The sequence below is a fragment of the Fistularia commersonii genome, chromosome 15, assembly GCF_037954325.1.
Source record: "Fistularia commersonii isolate RoL2024-O1a breed Wild chromosome 15, RoL_Fcom_v1.0, whole genome shotgun sequence".
Taxonomy (NCBI): Eukaryota; Metazoa; Chordata; class Actinopteri; order Syngnathiformes; family Fistulariidae; genus Fistularia; species Fistularia commersonii.
Window position 1 is genome coordinate 12,863,453 of NC_141298.1, and position 18,480 is coordinate 12,881,932.

Genomic DNA, 18,480 nt, shown 5'->3' on the forward strand with positions numbered 1-18,480 from the left:
CAAATATTTGCAGTGTGAAACTCTCTGACCTTTAACCCGAGTAACAGAGCTAAGCTGCCAGATTTCATAATGTTACATGCCTGACCCACTTGCCATCATTTATTGTCTTATGATTTTGACATTTAAGTAGGATACTTTCCTACGATTGTGTCAAAGCCATTAACACCAGGCTTAAAACCAGGATCGCCTTCTCGTTCAATTAGAGTCAAAATAAAATGCCAGACGGATGGAGCCACAAGATAGACAGAGAGAAACAGCCGATGGAAGAAGACAAACAGAATAAACAATCCACTGTAATGCAGCAGGAGGGGTCGGATATGATATATAAGATAGAAGATGTTCCACCGTGGTACCTGTGTATTCTACTGGGACTGCAGGTAAGACTTCGACCAAACTGGGATCACGTTGAGATCATCGGCCGTCGAAGCTTGATGTTGATATTATATCTCTGCAGCACTACCTGACGTGTTTTAGCGGCACGGTGGCCGTTCCCTTCCTACTAGCAGAGGCCATGTGTGTTGGCAAAGACCAGAACACCATCAGTCAGTTGATTGGAACCATTTTTACCACCGTCGGGATCACAACCCTGCTCCAAACCACAGTTGGTGTTCGGTGAGAAAGGAGTTGAGGCCGCAGGGGGAAGATTTATACACGCGACTGTATGTTTACGCTTTATTGTCGTCGCTGTTGTGCAGACTGCCATTGTTCCAGGCCAGTGCATTTGCATTCTTGATTCCTGCACAAGCAATCCTTGGTCTTGATCGATGGGCGTGTCCGAGCGATGGTGAGATGCTTGTCTGTTTCACACCATCTGATTTTCCTCAGACTCCTAAGATCTTGCACGCTATTTGTTTCACAGAGGAGATTTACGGAAATGGGTCCCTCCCAATTGACACATCTCATATCTGGCAACCACGAATCAGAGAAGTAACTTCTTTTATTTACTGCTTCCCCCCACAGCAGAAATCGAATCTAACATCATTAGTATGTCTAACGAAACTGGACTCAAAACTAATTTTATTGTCACATACGGGACTGTCTCAGAAAATTAGAATATTGTGATGAAGTTCTTTATCTTCTGTGATGCAATTAAAAAAACAAACATTACTTTTTCATGATATTCTAATATTTTGAGATAGGATTTTTGAATTTCTTAAGATGTAAGCCATAATCAGCAATATCAAAATAATAAAAGGCTTGCAATATTTCATTTGATTTGTAATGAATCCAGAATGTATGACATTTTTGTTTTTGTAATTGCATTACAGAAGATAAAGAACTTCATCACAATATTATAATTTTCTGAGACAGCCCTGTATATCATAAAAACATATGTCCACGTAGTTCTAGATGTATTCTTTTAAAATTAGAGGTCGGCGAATAGAATCGTAATTGTTTTTAGCTTATGGCTCCTTTGACTTAAATAATCCTGAAAATGGCCTTTTTCATCCTGACAGAACAGAAACACATTGGAAGCGAACTGGTCACTAAAATCATATTTAAATATCTCATGTCATTTCATGTCATGTCATGGGTAATGAAGAAAATATATGTATTTGAAAAAGTGCCTTACCATGTTATCTTTGATAAACAGAACTCTCCTCTGTGAGGAACCCAACAGGAAATTCATTTGACTGCTGTTCTTCAACGCATAAAAGTACATTATTACTCAAATCTATCATGTCGGTGTGTGTGTGTGTGTGTGTGTGTGTGTGTGTGTGTGTGGGATTAGATCCAGGGTGCAATCATCATATCCAGCATTCTGGAGCTTGTGGTTGGATTAATAGGACTGCCTGGAATACTCCTACAGTACATTGGACCCTTGACTGTCACACCAACAGTCACGCTAATTGGATTGTCCGTCTTTAACTTGGCCGGAGAGCGAGCTGGTTCACACTGGGGTCTATCGGCACTGTACGCATGGCAACACAATGTTTAGCATCCGGCTATCTTCCTTTCTGCCGTCTGACTCTCTTTGTTTATCTCTGCAGGTGTATTCTTTTGATCATACTGTTTGCTCAGTACCTGAGGGCGACGTCGATTCCGGTTCCCGTGTATAGCAAGAAGAATGGCCTGATCAGCAGGAGAGTCCAAATCTTCAAGATGTTTCCTGTAACAAAGCACACGCAAACACACGTGCACAAACACACATCCATCCGTGTGGTCCTTCGTGCATTCATTTCAATGTGTACGCATACCAGACGCAGTTTATGTTGACAGACAAAACTACATGACATGTATGGCGTGCACATTGCACAAATGCAAACACACACACACACTCTGCAAACACACACTACAGGAATATCCATCCCCAAACACAACAGACATCTCTCAAAAAGATGCTGTTTGGATACAGAGGTCCACTTGCTTGATAGAAGGATTATCCCTGAATCAGCTCTGAGACTGTGAGAAAAACATATATTTCACAGAGAAAAAACGTTATTTATTCATTTAGCACAGTTCTTCAGTTGAATTGGTTACTTTACTGATTAGGATATTTGATTAATTTGATTGCAAAAAAGGTCGTGTCTAGGTACTAGATAAAGACATTTTCCTGACAAAACTGTTTTTTTGCATAATTTCCATTGTAATTTAGGATGATTGGTATGTGGATACAGAATTATCTTACTTGCTAGCTATGGGAAGTCCTTCCTACTAAAGTGTCACAATTTTTGCTCTAACTAATTCCTCCAATAGGGTATTGTAAAGAGTCTACATAAAATCTACTGACCAAAAACTAATCAATCTGATTTCCTTAGCAGAGTTATAACATAGATTTTACGATATGTCAGTCTACTCTGCAACAAAACCCGTGACCGAAGATTGGCGTAGCCTGTAGGACCCTAGACTGTAAGATATACGGGATGGTCCTTTCCCTAATTGGAAGACATAAAAAAATTCATCAATATTTAAGCACCCCATACATATCTGGGCCTGCACTATACTGACAGTTTTTATTTACAGTACATTACATTTATTCTTTGTCAGACAGGCAACATTTAATGTGTCGTATATCCGTGTTGGTCAATTTGTTACACAGTATATTTAAGCCAAGTGAAACCAGGCTTAAGCGAGGTATTGGGACTACAGTACAAATTTTTAGGTGATTGAGTGGTTAAACTGCATTTTAACCACTTAGGGCAAGATTACTAGATTTTGCACAAAATTAAGCTTTGCGTTAAAATGCCAGTTAGTGACCAGTATGTCCTAAATAATGTTCCTCTATATATGAGAGTCAAATACAGGACTTCACTATGCTTTGTGTTAAGATGCATTACCTTTACCGAAGTATGGTCTGTTTGCTTTCTGACCACATTTTGTTCACCACTCAAATTTATTGCTAAGTTTCATGGTAATAACAGTGATCTTGCAAAATATAAAATTCCATCTCTATTAAGTACTAACTGCAGGACATTGCATATTTATAAATGATGCAGTTTTTAATTGATTAAAATTCAATAATCTAGTTATTGTCATCTGTTTTTTTCGATTATTTTAGAGATAGATTAGGCAGCACGGTAGCGCAGAGGTTAGCGCTTCTGCAAAGGACCCCGATTCAATTCCTTTGTGGAATTTGGAAATTGCACAGTTAAGTAGCAATTTTAATAGCTGACAAATAAAATTGTGCTTAACTTGCATCATATTCAGCGCTGGCCAGAGAAGATTGCAATACCAGGCTTTTAAATTTGTAACGTTCAATCTGTGACCTAAAAGGCAATTATGTTGATAATTGTTCCTCCTATAGGTGAATGTGTCTCTTTTTCTGTATCTGTCCTGAAATTTACTTTTATATAATTTTAATGACTAAGGCTGCAGTACAGAAAGTACTTGAAGTACGGATGGAAGAAAAAGCTAAGTCGTTGAAATTAAAGGAAGGTAGTGCAAACTTTAGCCACATCAAAATCTGATAAAAAAAAACTTCAGATATACCCCAACATGCTGCTAGATTGTTGTTGGTACATGTTTTATCAATATGTTTGGTAGACATTAAATATAGCCTATAATATAACAGCCCAGAAACAGTTGGGTGCCACATCAAAAACAAAATCTCAGTGAGGAACAGGCAACAGCTTTACAAAAATTCCTGTCCTTAGCAGCTATTGACCCTCTGAGTATAAATATTATAAAGTCCAAAATTTACATATTTAACTCAGGAAAAAAAATAGGTCAATTGGATTTGTAACCCCTCTCAGGCTGTGGTTGCTGATTACCACACACACAGACATGTCCAGACAATCACTCTCACACACACACACACACACACACACACACAGACACAGACACACACACACACACACACACACACACACTCACACAAATATTAAAACATAATGTCATGAGGCCCATCCTCTGAACTCTCTGCTTAGATCATCCTGGCTATTATGGTGGTCTGGCTTGTCTGCTATGTCTTCACACTGACTGACCTTCTACCCAGTGATCCTGAGGAATATGGACACAAAGCTCGGACTGACGCCCGCGGTGACATCATGGCAGATGCACCCTGGTTCAGAATGCCCTACCCATGTGAGACATATCACATCATCTGTGACATCTTATCCCACAGACAAACAACATGTAGTGTCATCATGCAAAATCATCCAATCACATGTCTCTGAGGTTTCTCCATCATCCATGTCACGGGACTTGTAAACAGACTTGAAAACACACAATCACATCAATCTAATTAGTGACAACGTTGAGGTCATAAGTGATAATTGAGTGAGGATCGAGTGTATTCTAACGCTATTCTATAACAGGTCAGTGGGGATTACCTGTGGTAACTATTCCTGGGGTACTGGGGATGCTGAGTGCCACACTAGCAGGTATTGTGGAGTCGATTGGGGATTATTATGCATGTGCCCGTTTGTCGGGAGCTGCGCCACCACCGATCCACGCCATCAATAGGTAAGAGGAAACAAGATGTGACAAATGTAAAATGGGACATTTAACTTCACCTGCTGCAGCTGCTGGAAACTTGTTTCTCAGGGGTATTTTCATGGAGGGCCTCAGCTGCATCATTGCTGGACTACTTGGAACTGGGAATGGATCCACATCCTCCAGCCCGAATATTGGCGTTCTTGGCATCACCAAGGTAATCTCAATGTTGTCATTCCACCTCACTCCCTATTAGGGAATATCTGGGCGCTCACAGTGTAGCATGCATATTGAGATGTTGCTGAGGTGTTGAAGTTGGTTTGGCTAAGGCAGTCGGTGTTTTCCCTGCGAACTGTGCAGGTGGGAAGCAGACGGGTGGTCCAGTATGGAGCAGCTATCATGTTCCTGCTGGGATCTATGGGAAAATTCACAGCTCTCTTTGCCTCACTGCCAGACCCAATCCTAGGGGGGATGTTCTGCACGCTATTTGGTAAGCCTGTCATCAGAACAGTACGCTCTATTCTGAAAATTATGTGAAAAACCACAACAGAAAGGTAAAATTGCGAAATCAAATAATAATCAAACAAACAACATTAACAGAAGTAAAAATAAATTGAGCAAAATGCAAAATTTGCAAATCAATTATAAGTTAACCAAAATTTTAATTTGTCAAATAAAGAGCAGTAACCAAGTACAACCAAAAAAATGCATTTTATATTATATTATATTTTATATATATAAATTATATCCAATCATAGCACTATCAAGGGAAAATACATATATGAAGCATTTCAATGTGTAAATAACAACTGTTTTGGGACTCGGAACAAAGTTACAGGACTGACAACCAGCGTAGCAGCTGCAAGGTGTGGGTGCTTGTTTTTCACTCTTTTCGGAAATGAAGAAATCTAACGATAGAGTTTCCGGACATTTTTGATGCCATCAAATAAGTCTTAGGGTACAAAAGATTTCCAACAGATTATGTATTGGGGAGATGTTCCCTACTGACCTTCCATGCGGGTTGGATAAGGGTTTTGTATTGTCCCTGAAATATGACATGACTCATTTGAAAACATGTTGCTTCAATCTCCATGTATTTTAATGGCTATTGCGTCATGGGAGTTTGTCTTATTGCATTTTCACAATTTTAATACGGTAACATTCTTTTGTGTGTGCGGTGAATCATTAAGTTATGTAATTTTGGTGCACTTTTGTGATTTTATATGTATGTTACTACTTTAAAATGAAACATCATGACCAAATCAAAATACAGGCAACTTCAATGCCCCTTGTGATGTCACCAGGTGTGATGCCAATAGGTTTGTCTATGTGTCTCAGGTATGATCACGGCGGTTGGTCTGTCCAACTTGCAGCTGGTTGATATGAACTCGTCCAGAAATCTGTTTGTCCTTGGATTCTCCTTGTTCTTTGGTTTGACACTCCCAACGTACATGGACAAACACCCCCATATTATCCGCACAGGTTCGTGTTTTTGAATTGTCTGCATGTACCTCTGTAGGTGTTTATGTTGTTTTAAAGCTGGGTGTGTTTCTGTGTATCAGGTGTCACCGAAGTGGATCAGATCCTGGTTGTCCTTTTGTCAACAGAGACATTTGTCGGTGGTTTTGTGGCATTTTGCCTCGACAACACCATCCCAGGTGATACATGTAGGCACGAACAAAGATAGCATTTTACATTGTGATTGGGGAAACACTGGGCTTTCGTGGCTGTTTGTTATTAATGTTTATGGTCAGAGAAGCAGATACATGATCATACTCAGAATAGACTTCTCTCCCCTTGAAGGCCCTTTCAACATTACTTATCTTTATAGTCCACCATAGGAGAGGAGAAGAGAGGCAGAATTATCTTGACTGGGTGTGAATAGACCATTTATTGTTATATCATGTTGGCCAACAATTACAATCTTCTTCAGTTTCACCATGTAAATATGCTTCAGCATGACATAACTGCACCATATGACACACAGCATACATTAGAAACAAGGTCATTTCAGTCCTGGCACTGGGTATACATCAAAAACTGCTTTACATGCCCGTCTTCAGTTGCATGGCCTATGTTTACCTCTTAGCTCTGAACAACAATAGTGGATTTAAAACAGCGATGCACTATAGAATCAGTCTGCCTGTCATTCTTGATACATCAGACTACAATTCAAACAACATGACACTACTGATGGTGATGATGCCGATTCACATTTCAAGGTGAACCTGATAAAGAGCAAACAAATAGATCAGGATTTGTTTCAGCAGTCACCATTTTTGGTGACTGGCAGTCTGATAAATAGGACCTCAGAATGGTGAAGTTCAGAACTTAAAGCACCAGCTTCAGTCAGAACAGAATTACGGGACCGTGCCCCGTTTTTGACTTTACCTTTTTCTCATATTTAATGATCTTTAATTCCACCCCTTCGTGTTGTTCGTATCTCAGGCTCCAAGCAGGAACGGGGCCTGTTATCATGGAGTTCTTCATCCTCCGTGTCCTCCCCATCCTATGACTTCCCTCTGGGGATGGATATGGTGCGGCAGACTTGCTGGCTTCAAAAACTTCCCATCAGCCCCACATTCAAGGGCTGGAGTGGGTCAGATGACATTCCAGCTGAGGAAGAGGAGAAGCAAGGGGGCAGTGACACTGATGAGTCCACCAAGGTGTGACTGTGATAAAAATTAATTCTCCGAGCGTATAAATTATCTACACGGTAGCAATGATGCAACTCCATGTACACAGATAGCAATAGAAACTGAATATTCTAAATTATGACACTTCTGTTAGCATAGAGACGGATAGAAGTGGGCATCAAAATTGCTTCAGTTGTGACTGGAATTTTGAGAGAATACATTGGTCAGAACATAGTGAGTAGGATTATATGATCTCTTATCTAGATCTTGATGTATTCCAGAGGCTCGAGTTCCCCCGTCTCTTACCACAGACAAAGAAATGATGATGAAGTTTTAATGAGAGGATAGCATTGTGTTTAAAGTTGGAAGTTTATCTGACTTTCATGGTTCAGTATCCTCTTAATTACAATTTTATTATATTACACTGTAACTACGTTTATTACATTGTGATGCTTTCTAGAGTTTCCAAAAAAAAAATACAGAAAAGGATATATGTCATTATGTTGAATGTAACGAATAATCAATAAAACTTTTGGCTTCCTCAAGTTGTATTTCACTGTATTTGTCACTGATTTAAAAACAAAGTACGACTGGTCTCACCACTATATTGTATAGCTTTCCTTTTATTCTGGCTGATAGTCTTCTATCTCATAGCACCCCTGACACTTTTCTCTTACCTTTCCAACCTGCTTGAACCTGTTTCCTTACCTCTTTTCCACACTCTCCGTTGCTCTGGATTGTTGACCCAAAGTACTTGAAATCCTCTAACTTCTTGATCTCCACTCCCTGTAGCCTCACTGTTCCACCCGGGTTCCTTTCATTCACACACATATACCTGTTCCCTGCTCTCACTACAGATCACAATATCATCTGCAAACATCACTTTTTCAACCCTTCCCTCTCTTTCATTTTCCTCATTCATCTGCTCTTCAAATCAGCACTCTTTCCATCGCTCTTCTAGCATCTGTCAATACATTACCCTCTCTATTCTTAATCACCTGGACCTGTTGTATATCCTCTCCATCTTTATCTCTCTGTTTCGCCAACCTGTATAGATCATGCTCTCCCTCCATACTGTCCAACCAAGCATACAAGTCAACGTACGCCTTGTTTTGCCTTTGCTACCTCTATCTTTACCTAACACTGTATCTCCCTGTACGCCTCTCCTCAGTCCCATCACCACCCCATTTCTTTGCTAACCACTTTCTCTATAAATTCTCCTGCACTTCTCATTCCACCACCAAATTTCCTTATCTACTTTCCTTCCAGACAACACACCAAGTACTCTCGTAAAATAAAGGTCAATAATTAGATAAAAGATAATTCAATAAAACTAGATAAAGATAAGGTGAAGTCACTCCAACATCAATAATGTCAGAGTGACCTTAAACTAAATGTATTATTATTATTATTATTATATTATTATTATTGTTATTGTTATTGTTATTGTTATTTTATTTATTTTTTTTATCCTTCTTCATTCGGTTGGAAAGTTGACATGATACAAGCCAGGCACAACATGCTCAAAACTGCTCGGTATATCCTTTGCTGTTCCTGTTCATCCATACAGCAAAAAGATACAGTTTCTGCCACCAATACCGCTGATATTGTCGTAAGCCCTAAGATTGGGAAAAGACTGAGCTTTGACTGCTCTAGATGACGGTTGCGCGCTGAGACTCCGCCAAGACTACCCTCTGACTCTTGAGATTTACTTACAACTGCCAGTTTTAAGTCTGCAACTGCAAAATCGTAAGTTGTAAGCCTGGCCATGGACTTTGAAAGGATTTCGAAAAGACTCTTGCAAAGCTATCATCTCACACCAGCTCACATCTAAAGACTAGTTTTTTAGAGTTTTAATTCTCAGCATAGTCTGAGACTAAAGACTGTGGGTCTTACATCTAAAGTCACATCTTTTGAAAAGACTTGTGGAAAACTACAACTAGATTCTTTTCCCATCATGCAATGTTTTCCCATCATTCCTGTGTCAGGTTTTCCTGTTGGAAAACTCCTGTTGGAGCTCATCTATTGTTTGTTGATTCAGTCTTTACATGGATGTAATACAGAGACTCAAGATAATATAAAACACATTTGAAATTGTCATCAGAACTTTTGTTTGGAAGAACAATAACTCTCAGCTGTTCTGGGAACACCTTGGGAATCCTCCAGAAGAATTTGACAGAGTGGCTGGGAAGAGGAAAGTCTGAGCCTCTCTGCTTTGGCTGCAGCGCCCAAAACTTGATCCCGGACAAGCTGCAGGTGGATACATGCATAGTAAAGACTAGTAATGCAGCCTAGTTTATTGTAAGCCGAACAACAACAAACTATAGATTCATTATAAGACAGAAATGCTTAAAGGTTACTTTAGGACTGTACTGTTTACGGAAACGCGTAGCAACTCCCCCAATTTCGTATGGGGTGGGGAGGTCAACAACAATGAATCAAGTGATTAGCTTGAACTAGTTATTTAAGTGAGTGAGTATTCAGAGTCCATAAAATGATATTTTACCACCACCAGAAACCAAACACTGTTGCCAGATTGGGCCAGTTTCCACCCAGCTGGGCTTCTTTTGGTGAAGTTGGGCAAGGGGGGTAGCATTGGGAGAAGGGAGATGAAATTTGGCTGCTTTGAATACACATATTTTTATATCCTATTTGACTGACGTGAGTCTCATCCTATGCTGTCAGTGATAAGAGGGCTTGAAATGGCTGGTTCCAATATGACTTAATTTCTTTTGAGGGCCTGTCTCTGAAACTGATGCCATTGTTCCTTATAGTGTCACTGAACCATTATCAGTCACAGAAATGGTTATAAAGCTTGTTGCAAGAAAATCCAAACACAATACAATGATTTGAAAGAGCATGGCGCCATAAGGAAGCAAGTCATGGTGTGTCACCGGTGGGGTCTGATGCAGGTCAAAACATGATAAAGGTAAAACAAAACACCATAAAATAAGAATAAGAATAAGAATAAGAATAAGAATAACTTTATTTATCCAGAAGGAAATTGTTGTGCCAGAGTTGCAAGAAAAACACAACAATAATAAATAATAGTAGACAGAAAAGAATAGTACTAGTAGTAGAATAGTAGTAATAATAGTAGCTCAGTAAATTAGTAAATTAGTAAATTAAGGTTGCAACTACATTCTATGCCTTTTATTGATCCATTTACACAAAATTGGTGTGTAAGCTTCAAGCTCGACAACCTGTCAAAATTAGGAATTTGAATAAAGGGCTAATGTATGAACTTATTAACAAATGAATGCCACCTATGTTTGCACATTCGATCTATTACCATCTGCATTCATTTTCAACATCTTTGAGCATCTATTGAATTCGAATTTATTTATTGCATCATTTCAAGTTCTATTCAGTGTTTAGTTGTGGCATTTTGGATGATACATAATCCCATTGATTATGAATATTCTTGATTGGCGTATTTATAGAGGCTGTTGTTTGGATTTTTGTAGTTGCCTGACTAAACTATTTGGTACTGATGCAGTTAAAAAGCTTCGTGGGCTGTTGACGTATTTCCTGCTACGTATGTTATTGTTTCACCCAGTTTCCGCTCAGGGTTTAGACTTTATCTGTGTTTTATTGACTTTGAGCTGGAAACTGTCGAATTTATCTGAAACTAATTCAGATTCTGCAGCGTCCTTCATCACCGATGTAGTAAAATGATGACGTCATTCACATACATGTTCGATGTTGGCGCGGAAGCGAGCTTCAACTCGACAGATTAAGAGCCAGATTTTAGGGAAGCTACGAACATTTAAAAGAAATAACTAAGTCATAACGGTCTATATTACGAACCCCTACCCTGGAATGAGTCGAACGGGTGAAGAACTGAAGCTGAACTTCAGCCCTGGTTGGGTGCAGCTTGTTAAGGTAAAACATTCACCTGCTAGCAGTTTGTAGTAGCACCTGCTAGCAGTTTACAGGAATGTCTGACGCCTGGACAGAAACATTCGGTTTTCTCGTTAAAATGATGTTCAAAATGCGACTTCTAATGTGATACAAATGGAGATAATAATGCTCTGTGTATCAGTAGTAACACTGCATTGTGACGATGATGCGGCGAGTAGCTCATCAAGCAGTCTCCTTGAGTTAACTTTAGAAATGTATTACGAGTGAGCACCTATCATCGTAAAATCATGGACATTGCTCGTAAAAATAAATTTTAGTCAAATTTGCGTTGTCCATCTCTGTCGTAGTGACAATTTAAGCAGTGCACAAACTTGAAACCCTTCTGGGTAACATCTGACGGCCCCCAGATGACCAAACTAATAATATCACAACAATATCACAACAAATTCACTTTCAACTTGGGTTTTACTTATTGTATTGCCTGTTTATATATTGTATGTTTTTTTTTGCCTATTTGTATATTTTATATATATTTTATTGCCTATTTGTATATTTTATATATATTATCTATTTGTACAGTTTTATATTTGTATTGTCTTCCCAGGACTACAGATGGAAATTAGCTATGAGCTACAATCTGGTACAAACATCTCTGCCTCTGTGCTTAATGTAATTGTACACTGTCCTAATAAACTTTTTAAACTAAACTAAACTAAACTAAACTAAACTGATACGTCTCAACACCATAATGTACCTCATCAAAAATTGACAACAATGGTAACATTTGTCTCTGCTAAAGCACAACTTTAGTTAGGTTCAGTATGTATTGATGTTATTGTTGTAAACTCATATGAAATATTTGTGAAATTTAGTTTAGAAAGTCTAACATGGTACAGTTTTTCCAGCTTAATCCAAAAATGTATGACTTATTATTATTATTGTGGTTATGATTAATGATTTTGTTTATTTTCCTTGTTTTTGTTTATTTTACTTTTTGTTTATTTTTTTCCTCCCCAATTTGATGTTCTTCTCATTTAAATTATTTTGTGGACTAAAGTAATATACTGGTAGATTATTTTCCTGTATATTATTACCCAGTGATGAGAGGTAAATAATCATCTGTCGAAGATGTCTCTTGAGCCATAAATACATAAAAATATCATAATCAACTCATAATAGATAATATACCTTTTACATCGATCTGTTGGCTGATTGATGTTTGCTAAATTTTACATAAATGTCATTGAAACCTGTCTCTTGCAGAGGAAACATGTTACATCTTTATCTTTGGTAGATAGGGTTATCTTCTTTTGATATATGCCCGTAGACTCCTACAATTAAGTGCAAATAAGATAATCTTCAACTAAAAGTTGCCATTAAACAAAGAAGTATAAATCCAACAGAAGAATTAATGTTAGTTTTTAAAGTAGGCATTCTTGTTCTGCCCTTGTGTAACTTAAACAAATACAAGAGAAAATGTTACACACACCCTTCCTTGTAAAGTATGTATTTTTAGGGATAATATAATAATATTACAACCAAGGCAAAAAGCAGTATGCAATTTTGTGCCACTGCCAGCTGAAAAGGGGACAGCTGTGGCTGAGTTGGAAAAACGAGCGGTGTGCATGTGTGTGAATGAGGCGCTTAGAAACCACAAGGTGTGAAAGTCCTGTACAAATTGAAAAAAACGATCATTTCCCCCCAGCATGATCATCATATTGATGACCTTGGGTGTGTGTGTGTGTGTTAGAAGGAGTGTGTGTGCGTGTGAGTGAGTGTGTGTGTGAGAGTATCCGGACATGTCCGTGTGTATTGTAATTAGCAACCACAGCCTGAGAGGGGTTACAAATTCAATTTAACTTTTTTTACTTAGTTAAATATGCAAATTTTGGATTTTATAATATTTCTATCTAGAGAGTCAGTAGCTGCTGAGGACATGAATCTTTGTGAAGCTGTTGGGTGCTCCTCGCTGAGATTTTGTTCCAGACTTGGCAGCTGCTTCTGGGCTGTTATATTATTGGCCATATTTAATGTCTATTAAACATATAACAACAACAATGATGGTAGTAGCATATTGGGGTATATCTGAAGTGCTTTATCAGATTTAGATGTGGCTCAAGCTTGAACTGTCTTCTTTTAATTTCAACTTTAAGCTTAGAGGCCATTTAAGGCTGCTTGCAGGTCTACCATTTTTGTTATTTCCATCAGCACTTCAAGTACTTTTTGTATTGCAGCATTAGTCATTAAAGTTAGGTAAAAGAAAATAGGAAGACAGATAAAAAAAGAGACACATTCACATACAGGAGGAACAATTATCAACATAATTGCCTCTGTGCATGCATGTTTTTAGTTGTGTGTGTGCGTGCGTGCGTGCATGCGTGCGTGCGTGTGTGTGAATGCATGAATGTAATCCATTGTCACAATGAAACCCTAAGGTAGAGGAAATTCCTCTAAAAGTGGAGATCACTTATCATTTTTCCTTGTAAAATTTGTTCTTTAATACACGTTGACTTTTTTTACAACTGTATATTTTTACTTTTCATGTTCTTAATGCTTTTTCATATGTTGCAGAGGTAGTCCTCCAGTTTTCTGTTTAACTTGAGGTTAATTGCAAAAAAAGATTAAATCGCTGTTAATTAACCAGCAGTTTGGCCAAGCTATGGTCAACTAAGCTTCACTGGCCACCAATGTATAAAAAAACAACTGAAGTTAAATATCATTAATTTGAGTCAAAATTTGTTCATTACATACATAAAATTTAATTTTCTCTGTAGCACTTTGCGGATTTCATAAGCAACACACTACACACTTGTTTATACAAAGTGTAAAGTTAATAAAAAGCAACATATACAGTGGTACCTTTATTTTAGACGTCAAAAAATAATTCCAGCTCCCAGTGTTTTCTTTTCCGTGGAATCCAGGTCCAAATTGCTCTTTGGGTGTTCAAGGTTGCCGACACCTGGTCTGTACCCAAGTCTTTTTATAGCTTCAAGATCATTTTGGATAATGTTGATAAAATTTGATTTTTAAATGTCACAATGGTAAGCATTGCACTTTCAGATTTGAAAAATTATGGACATCTCATGGGTGATTGATTTACCAACTCACAATGTTTAAAGTCATTTAACTTTCATTTGTTGTATCTGTATTTTTAATTGACTTGTCATTGAGACTATGTGTGTGAACTCAGTCTCATCTGAGTCTCTGGCTCCCAGGAGGAGCTTATGGTACCAACTGTAAAGGTCCTAGTCACTGGGGCAACTGGTCTCCTTGGTCGAGCTGTCTGCAGAGAGTTTCAAGACCAAGGCTGGTTCGTCATTGGGACTGGATACAGGAGGGCCAGACCCCGCTTTCTTTGCTGTGACCTAACAGATGAAGATGCCATCAAAGCATTGCTGAATGAGCATAAGGTCGGAATTCAGAACAAAATACCAGGACCACATACTGAGTCTAAGCACCATATCAGATCCAGACCTAAACGCAGTGATTTTCTTCAGGTAATGGACTTCTATATCATGTCTAATGTCTTTCCAGCCTGATGTAATAATTCACTGTGCAGCAGAGAGACGTCCTGATGTGGTTGAGAGGCACAGAGAAATTGCTGTCAATCTAAATGTGCATGCTACAAGTACACTTGCAAGGGAGGCAGGTCAGTAACTTTTGAACCACACTGATAACTTAATTGTTCTGTATTCTGTGCCTTTTCTCTTCCTATGACCAGATCACAAATATTTATGACAAGTCTTTGTCTGTCCTCTTTTTGCCTCCCAGCAACATCAGGTGCTTTCTTCTTATACATCAGCACCGACTATGTGTTCGACGGTAGGAATCCTCCATATGGAGAAGACGACAGTCCCAACCCACTGAATCTTTATGGACGCAGCAAACTAGAGGGAGAACGAGAGACACTGAGGCACTGTCCAGGTATTTGTCTGTTTTTCCTCGTCTCTCAGAAAATACTTTTTGGTCTTCTTTTCATTAGGCCTCACCTCTTTTTTCAACCCGCTAAATTTGCCACTGGTGATTACACTGGTGCAGTGTTAAAGCGCTCTTGCTTCCGCAACAAGGTTCTCACTTTAATTCCAGTGAACCACTGAACTCTATTTCTGTGTGACGTCGGCATGTTCTCCCCAAGCCAGCAAGGGATTTCTCTCAACGTCCAAAATAAATGTGAATGTGAATGATCTTTTGTTTTTGCATATGTGACCTTTGTGATCTGCAGTCTTCACGTCTTGGCTACATCCAACTCTCACCTAATAGCAGCTGGAATCCACCTCCAACCTCTGTAACACTGAATGCTGGATACTCGTTATAGATAATGGATAAAGTCCAATATTACAAATAAGAGCACAATTTACAAAACCGATTCAGTAAAATCATGTAAGATTTATAGCTGGCCCTGGCCACAGTACCCATTGAGCCCCCTTTTAGAGACCCAGCATTTGGTCTCTAAACAGTCTGTGGCACAAAATATGGAATCTGACATTTGTGCTGGATAAGTTAGCAGAAGAGTGCGGTTCATAACTTTAACATAACCACTTGAGAGCATCACTGAGTAACCACCATCCCTCCAAATATATTATGTTGAGCTATAATTATGTGCTGTTATGACAACTATGCCATTATGTGCTGTGGTGTTGAATAAATGTGCCTAGATTCTTTCTTTATATAAGGGAAAAAACTGAGTATACCTAACAACTAAACATTAAGTCCAGAATAGCGTCTTGTTAGTCAACTACTGTGTCAAGATAATACACACATAATCATTTTATTCTCTGTTGCGGCCATGTTCATTCCTTGAGCACCCTGAGCAGTCGACACTGTGACAAGATAGTTAAGGTGCCTCATTGTCACTCTTTTGGACTTTCTTTTAGCTTTTCCACATTTAACGATTTAACAGTAAATTTTGCGAGAAAATTAAATACCATTTTAGAAGTTATTGGTCTTAATATTGTGATACCACTAACTAAGAGTGAGCTGAGATATTTTGAGACTCATTTCCAAATCTTTTTTGTAATCTGTGTTAAGGTGCTGTTGTGCTACGCATTCCAATTTTATATGGCGAGGTGGAGTCAGTGATGGAGAGTTCTGTCACATCACTGTGGCTTAAGGTTCAGGAGGGAACAAGAGAGAGATGTGCTTTGGACCACATTCAGCAGAGATTCCCCACTGATGCCCGAGATGTTGCCATTGTCTGCAGGAAGCTGGTGGAGAGAGCACAACAGGTGATCTCTCTGCACAGGAAGATTTGTCTATGGCACTGCATTTACATATTGATGCCCCCAGAGCATCACAGTTTTCATTTCAGTGTGATATGAATAGGTCACGTTCATATAACAGTGTCAGTCATAGCTGGATTAGTGCAACATCCGGGAAGATGGAGTCTCACCTGTTTTTACTGCCATTCCCTTGTTATCAGCATAGCAGCCAGTGAAATTATCTGAATATCAATGTGACATGTATTTTAAATTCAGTTTGACATAAATATATAGCCACTTCCTGTCGTAAAAGTTTTTTGGATGTTTTTTTATACAAAATGAATACCCATACATCTAGAAAACGCTTATTTGAAGAAGTGCAATCTGTACAATCTGTTTGGTATTGCCATCAAGGACAGATAAAACAGAAGTACATAGTAACAGCACATATGAGCGCATATCATCTTTCTTGTCCATGTCTCTCTCTCAATTATCTGTATTGCAGGACCCATCCATCAGAGGAATATTTCACTTTTCGGCCAAAGACCAGATGACTAAATATGAGATGGCCGCAGTGATAGCTACAGCATTCCACCTGCCAAACGACCATCTGATCCCAGTACATAATTACTCAATTATTTGTATGTTTAGATAGATTGTTTACTAATTGTGCGTTTGTCCATCTGGTAGTTGACAGAGCAACCTGGGTCAGCAGGAGCGCTTCGTCCACTCAACAGTCAGCTGAATTGTTCTCGCCTAGAGATGCTGAACCTGGGCCTGGAACCACGTCCTTTCAGCTCCTCCATCAGAGACTGTTTGTGGCCATTCACACCTGACAAACGCTGGAGACAGACCGTTTTCCACTGATGTTGTTAGTATGAAAATATTATAATGGCTTGGATGTTCTGGGAATCAATGTGTCCTCACACTCTCAAATTTTTAAGCAGTGTCCTATAACTTAATCATTGAGCTTTCTGTCCTCAAAATAAAAATGCTTCTTTGTTGTTACTTCATGAATAAGCCCTTTATTTGTTCTGTCTGAAGAATGTGAAGCATGAAGGTTATCAAAATATTTTGAATTACTAGCATTTCAACAGAAATAATAAGTGGTTCACCTATATGTCATTGATTTTGACAAGAAAAATCAATCAATCTCCAAATTGCTTTCATTCCAGACCCAAAGACTCATGAGTTTGAAATAGCTTAACACTAGAACTTTAATCTATTCCCAAAACTGCCGTTTTGTATGTGACATTTGCTTGTACACTCCATGTGCACAATTTTTGAATAGAACAAAAAAAACGAAGCCACTCAGATTCATAACAAATACCCAAACTACCAAAGTAACCTACAAATTGTTCTTCATACATAGTTTCCATTGGAGTAAATACAAATCAGGTTAATTTTGCTAAAGTTTATTTGACCCAATTGTACAGTTTAAGAAATAATATATAATACTACTGTTTCTAGACAGAAACAGTAGACATAGCATCAAAATAATGTAGTAGGATTGTAGGGGTCAAACCGGTGGAGCTTTCTGAGCTATATAAGGCCGGAGACACCAGGAAGGCAGACTATCCTGGCTAATCCCAGCTAACCACTGTGCTCAGAGTACAGGCTGCTGCCATTGTAAAAATTACATAAATATAACTTCAGGAATGTGAAATTTTACTACCCATTACTATTAGTAACTTTTGTGAATGCAAATATTTGGCCAATAATACTATGTATGTACTGCTACTACATTAACCCTACATTAAACCTATATTCATGTAGTGTCTTTAAATGTACTTGTAAGACATTTACTGTATGCATCTCTGACTCTTGTTCAAGGTCAACTTCATTGTGAATACTGCCAAATGATGCACATATGCAGAGGATTGACATTATGTTAATTACTCTGTGGG

The 18,480-nt window shown here is 38.5% G+C and overlaps 2 protein-coding genes across 3 annotated transcripts; both read left to right on the forward strand.

The window, feature by feature from the left end:
- Nucleotides 1-260: 260 nt before the first annotated feature.
- slc23a1 (solute carrier family 23 member 1) lies at nt 261-8,019 on the forward strand. The gene is made up of 13 exons (XM_086160771.1): nt 261-377; nt 455-612; nt 696-784; nt 860-927; nt 1,733-1,914; nt 1,992-2,112; nt 4,368-4,524; nt 4,758-4,905; nt 4,987-5,092; nt 5,236-5,365; nt 6,214-6,357; nt 6,438-6,533; nt 7,324-8,019. Exons 1-13 carry the CDS (start codon nt 261-263, stop codon nt 7,545-7,547), a joined length of 1,740 nt encoding a protein of 579 aa, XP_086016897.1. The 3' UTR covers nt 7,548-8,019.
- A 3,042-nt stretch (nt 8,020-11,061) lies between these two features.
- On the forward strand, nt 11,062-17,593 carry mat2b (methionine adenosyltransferase 2 non-catalytic beta subunit methionine). 2 transcript variants are annotated; one of them, XM_086160773.1, is made up of 7 exons: nt 11,062-11,396; nt 14,566-14,785; nt 14,910-15,024; nt 15,147-15,299; nt 16,404-16,600; nt 17,079-17,192; nt 17,264-17,593. In XM_086160773.1, the coding sequence occupies exons 2-7, from the start codon at nt 14,600-14,602 to the stop codon at nt 17,438-17,440; spliced, it is 942 nt and encodes a 313-aa protein (XP_086016899.1). In that variant the 5' UTR covers nt 11,062-11,396; nt 14,566-14,599; the 3' UTR covers nt 17,441-17,593. The 2 variants fall into 2 exon arrangements, with proteins under 2 accessions (XP_086016899.1, XP_086016898.1); XM_086160772.1 differs by having other exon boundaries at nt 14,591-14,785.
- Nucleotides 17,594-18,480: the final 887 nt, after the last annotated feature.

Coding starts and splice junctions, on each gene's coding strand:
- slc23a1 (XM_086160771.1), top strand. CDS start 261: ATGGAAGAAGACAAACAGAATAAACAATCCACTGTAATGCAGCAGGAG. Junction 4,906..4,986: donor CCGATCCACGCCATCAATAG/GTAAGAGGAAAC, acceptor CTTGTTTCTCAG/GGGTATTTTCATGGAGGGCC. Junction 6,534..7,323: donor CCTCGACAACACCATCCCAG/GTGATACATGTA, acceptor TTCGTATCTCAG/GCTCCAAGCAGGAACGGGGC.
- mat2b (XM_086160772.1), top strand. CDS start 11,334: ATGAGTCGAACGGGTGAAGAACTGAAGCTGAACTTCAGCCCTGGTTGG. Junction 16,601..17,078: donor TGGTGGAGAGAGCACAACAG/GTGATCTCTCTG, acceptor TCTGTATTGCAG/GACCCATCCATCAGAGGAAT. Junction 17,193..17,263: donor CAAACGACCATCTGATCCCA/GTACATAATTAC, acceptor TCCATCTGGTAG/TTGACAGAGCAACCTGGGTC.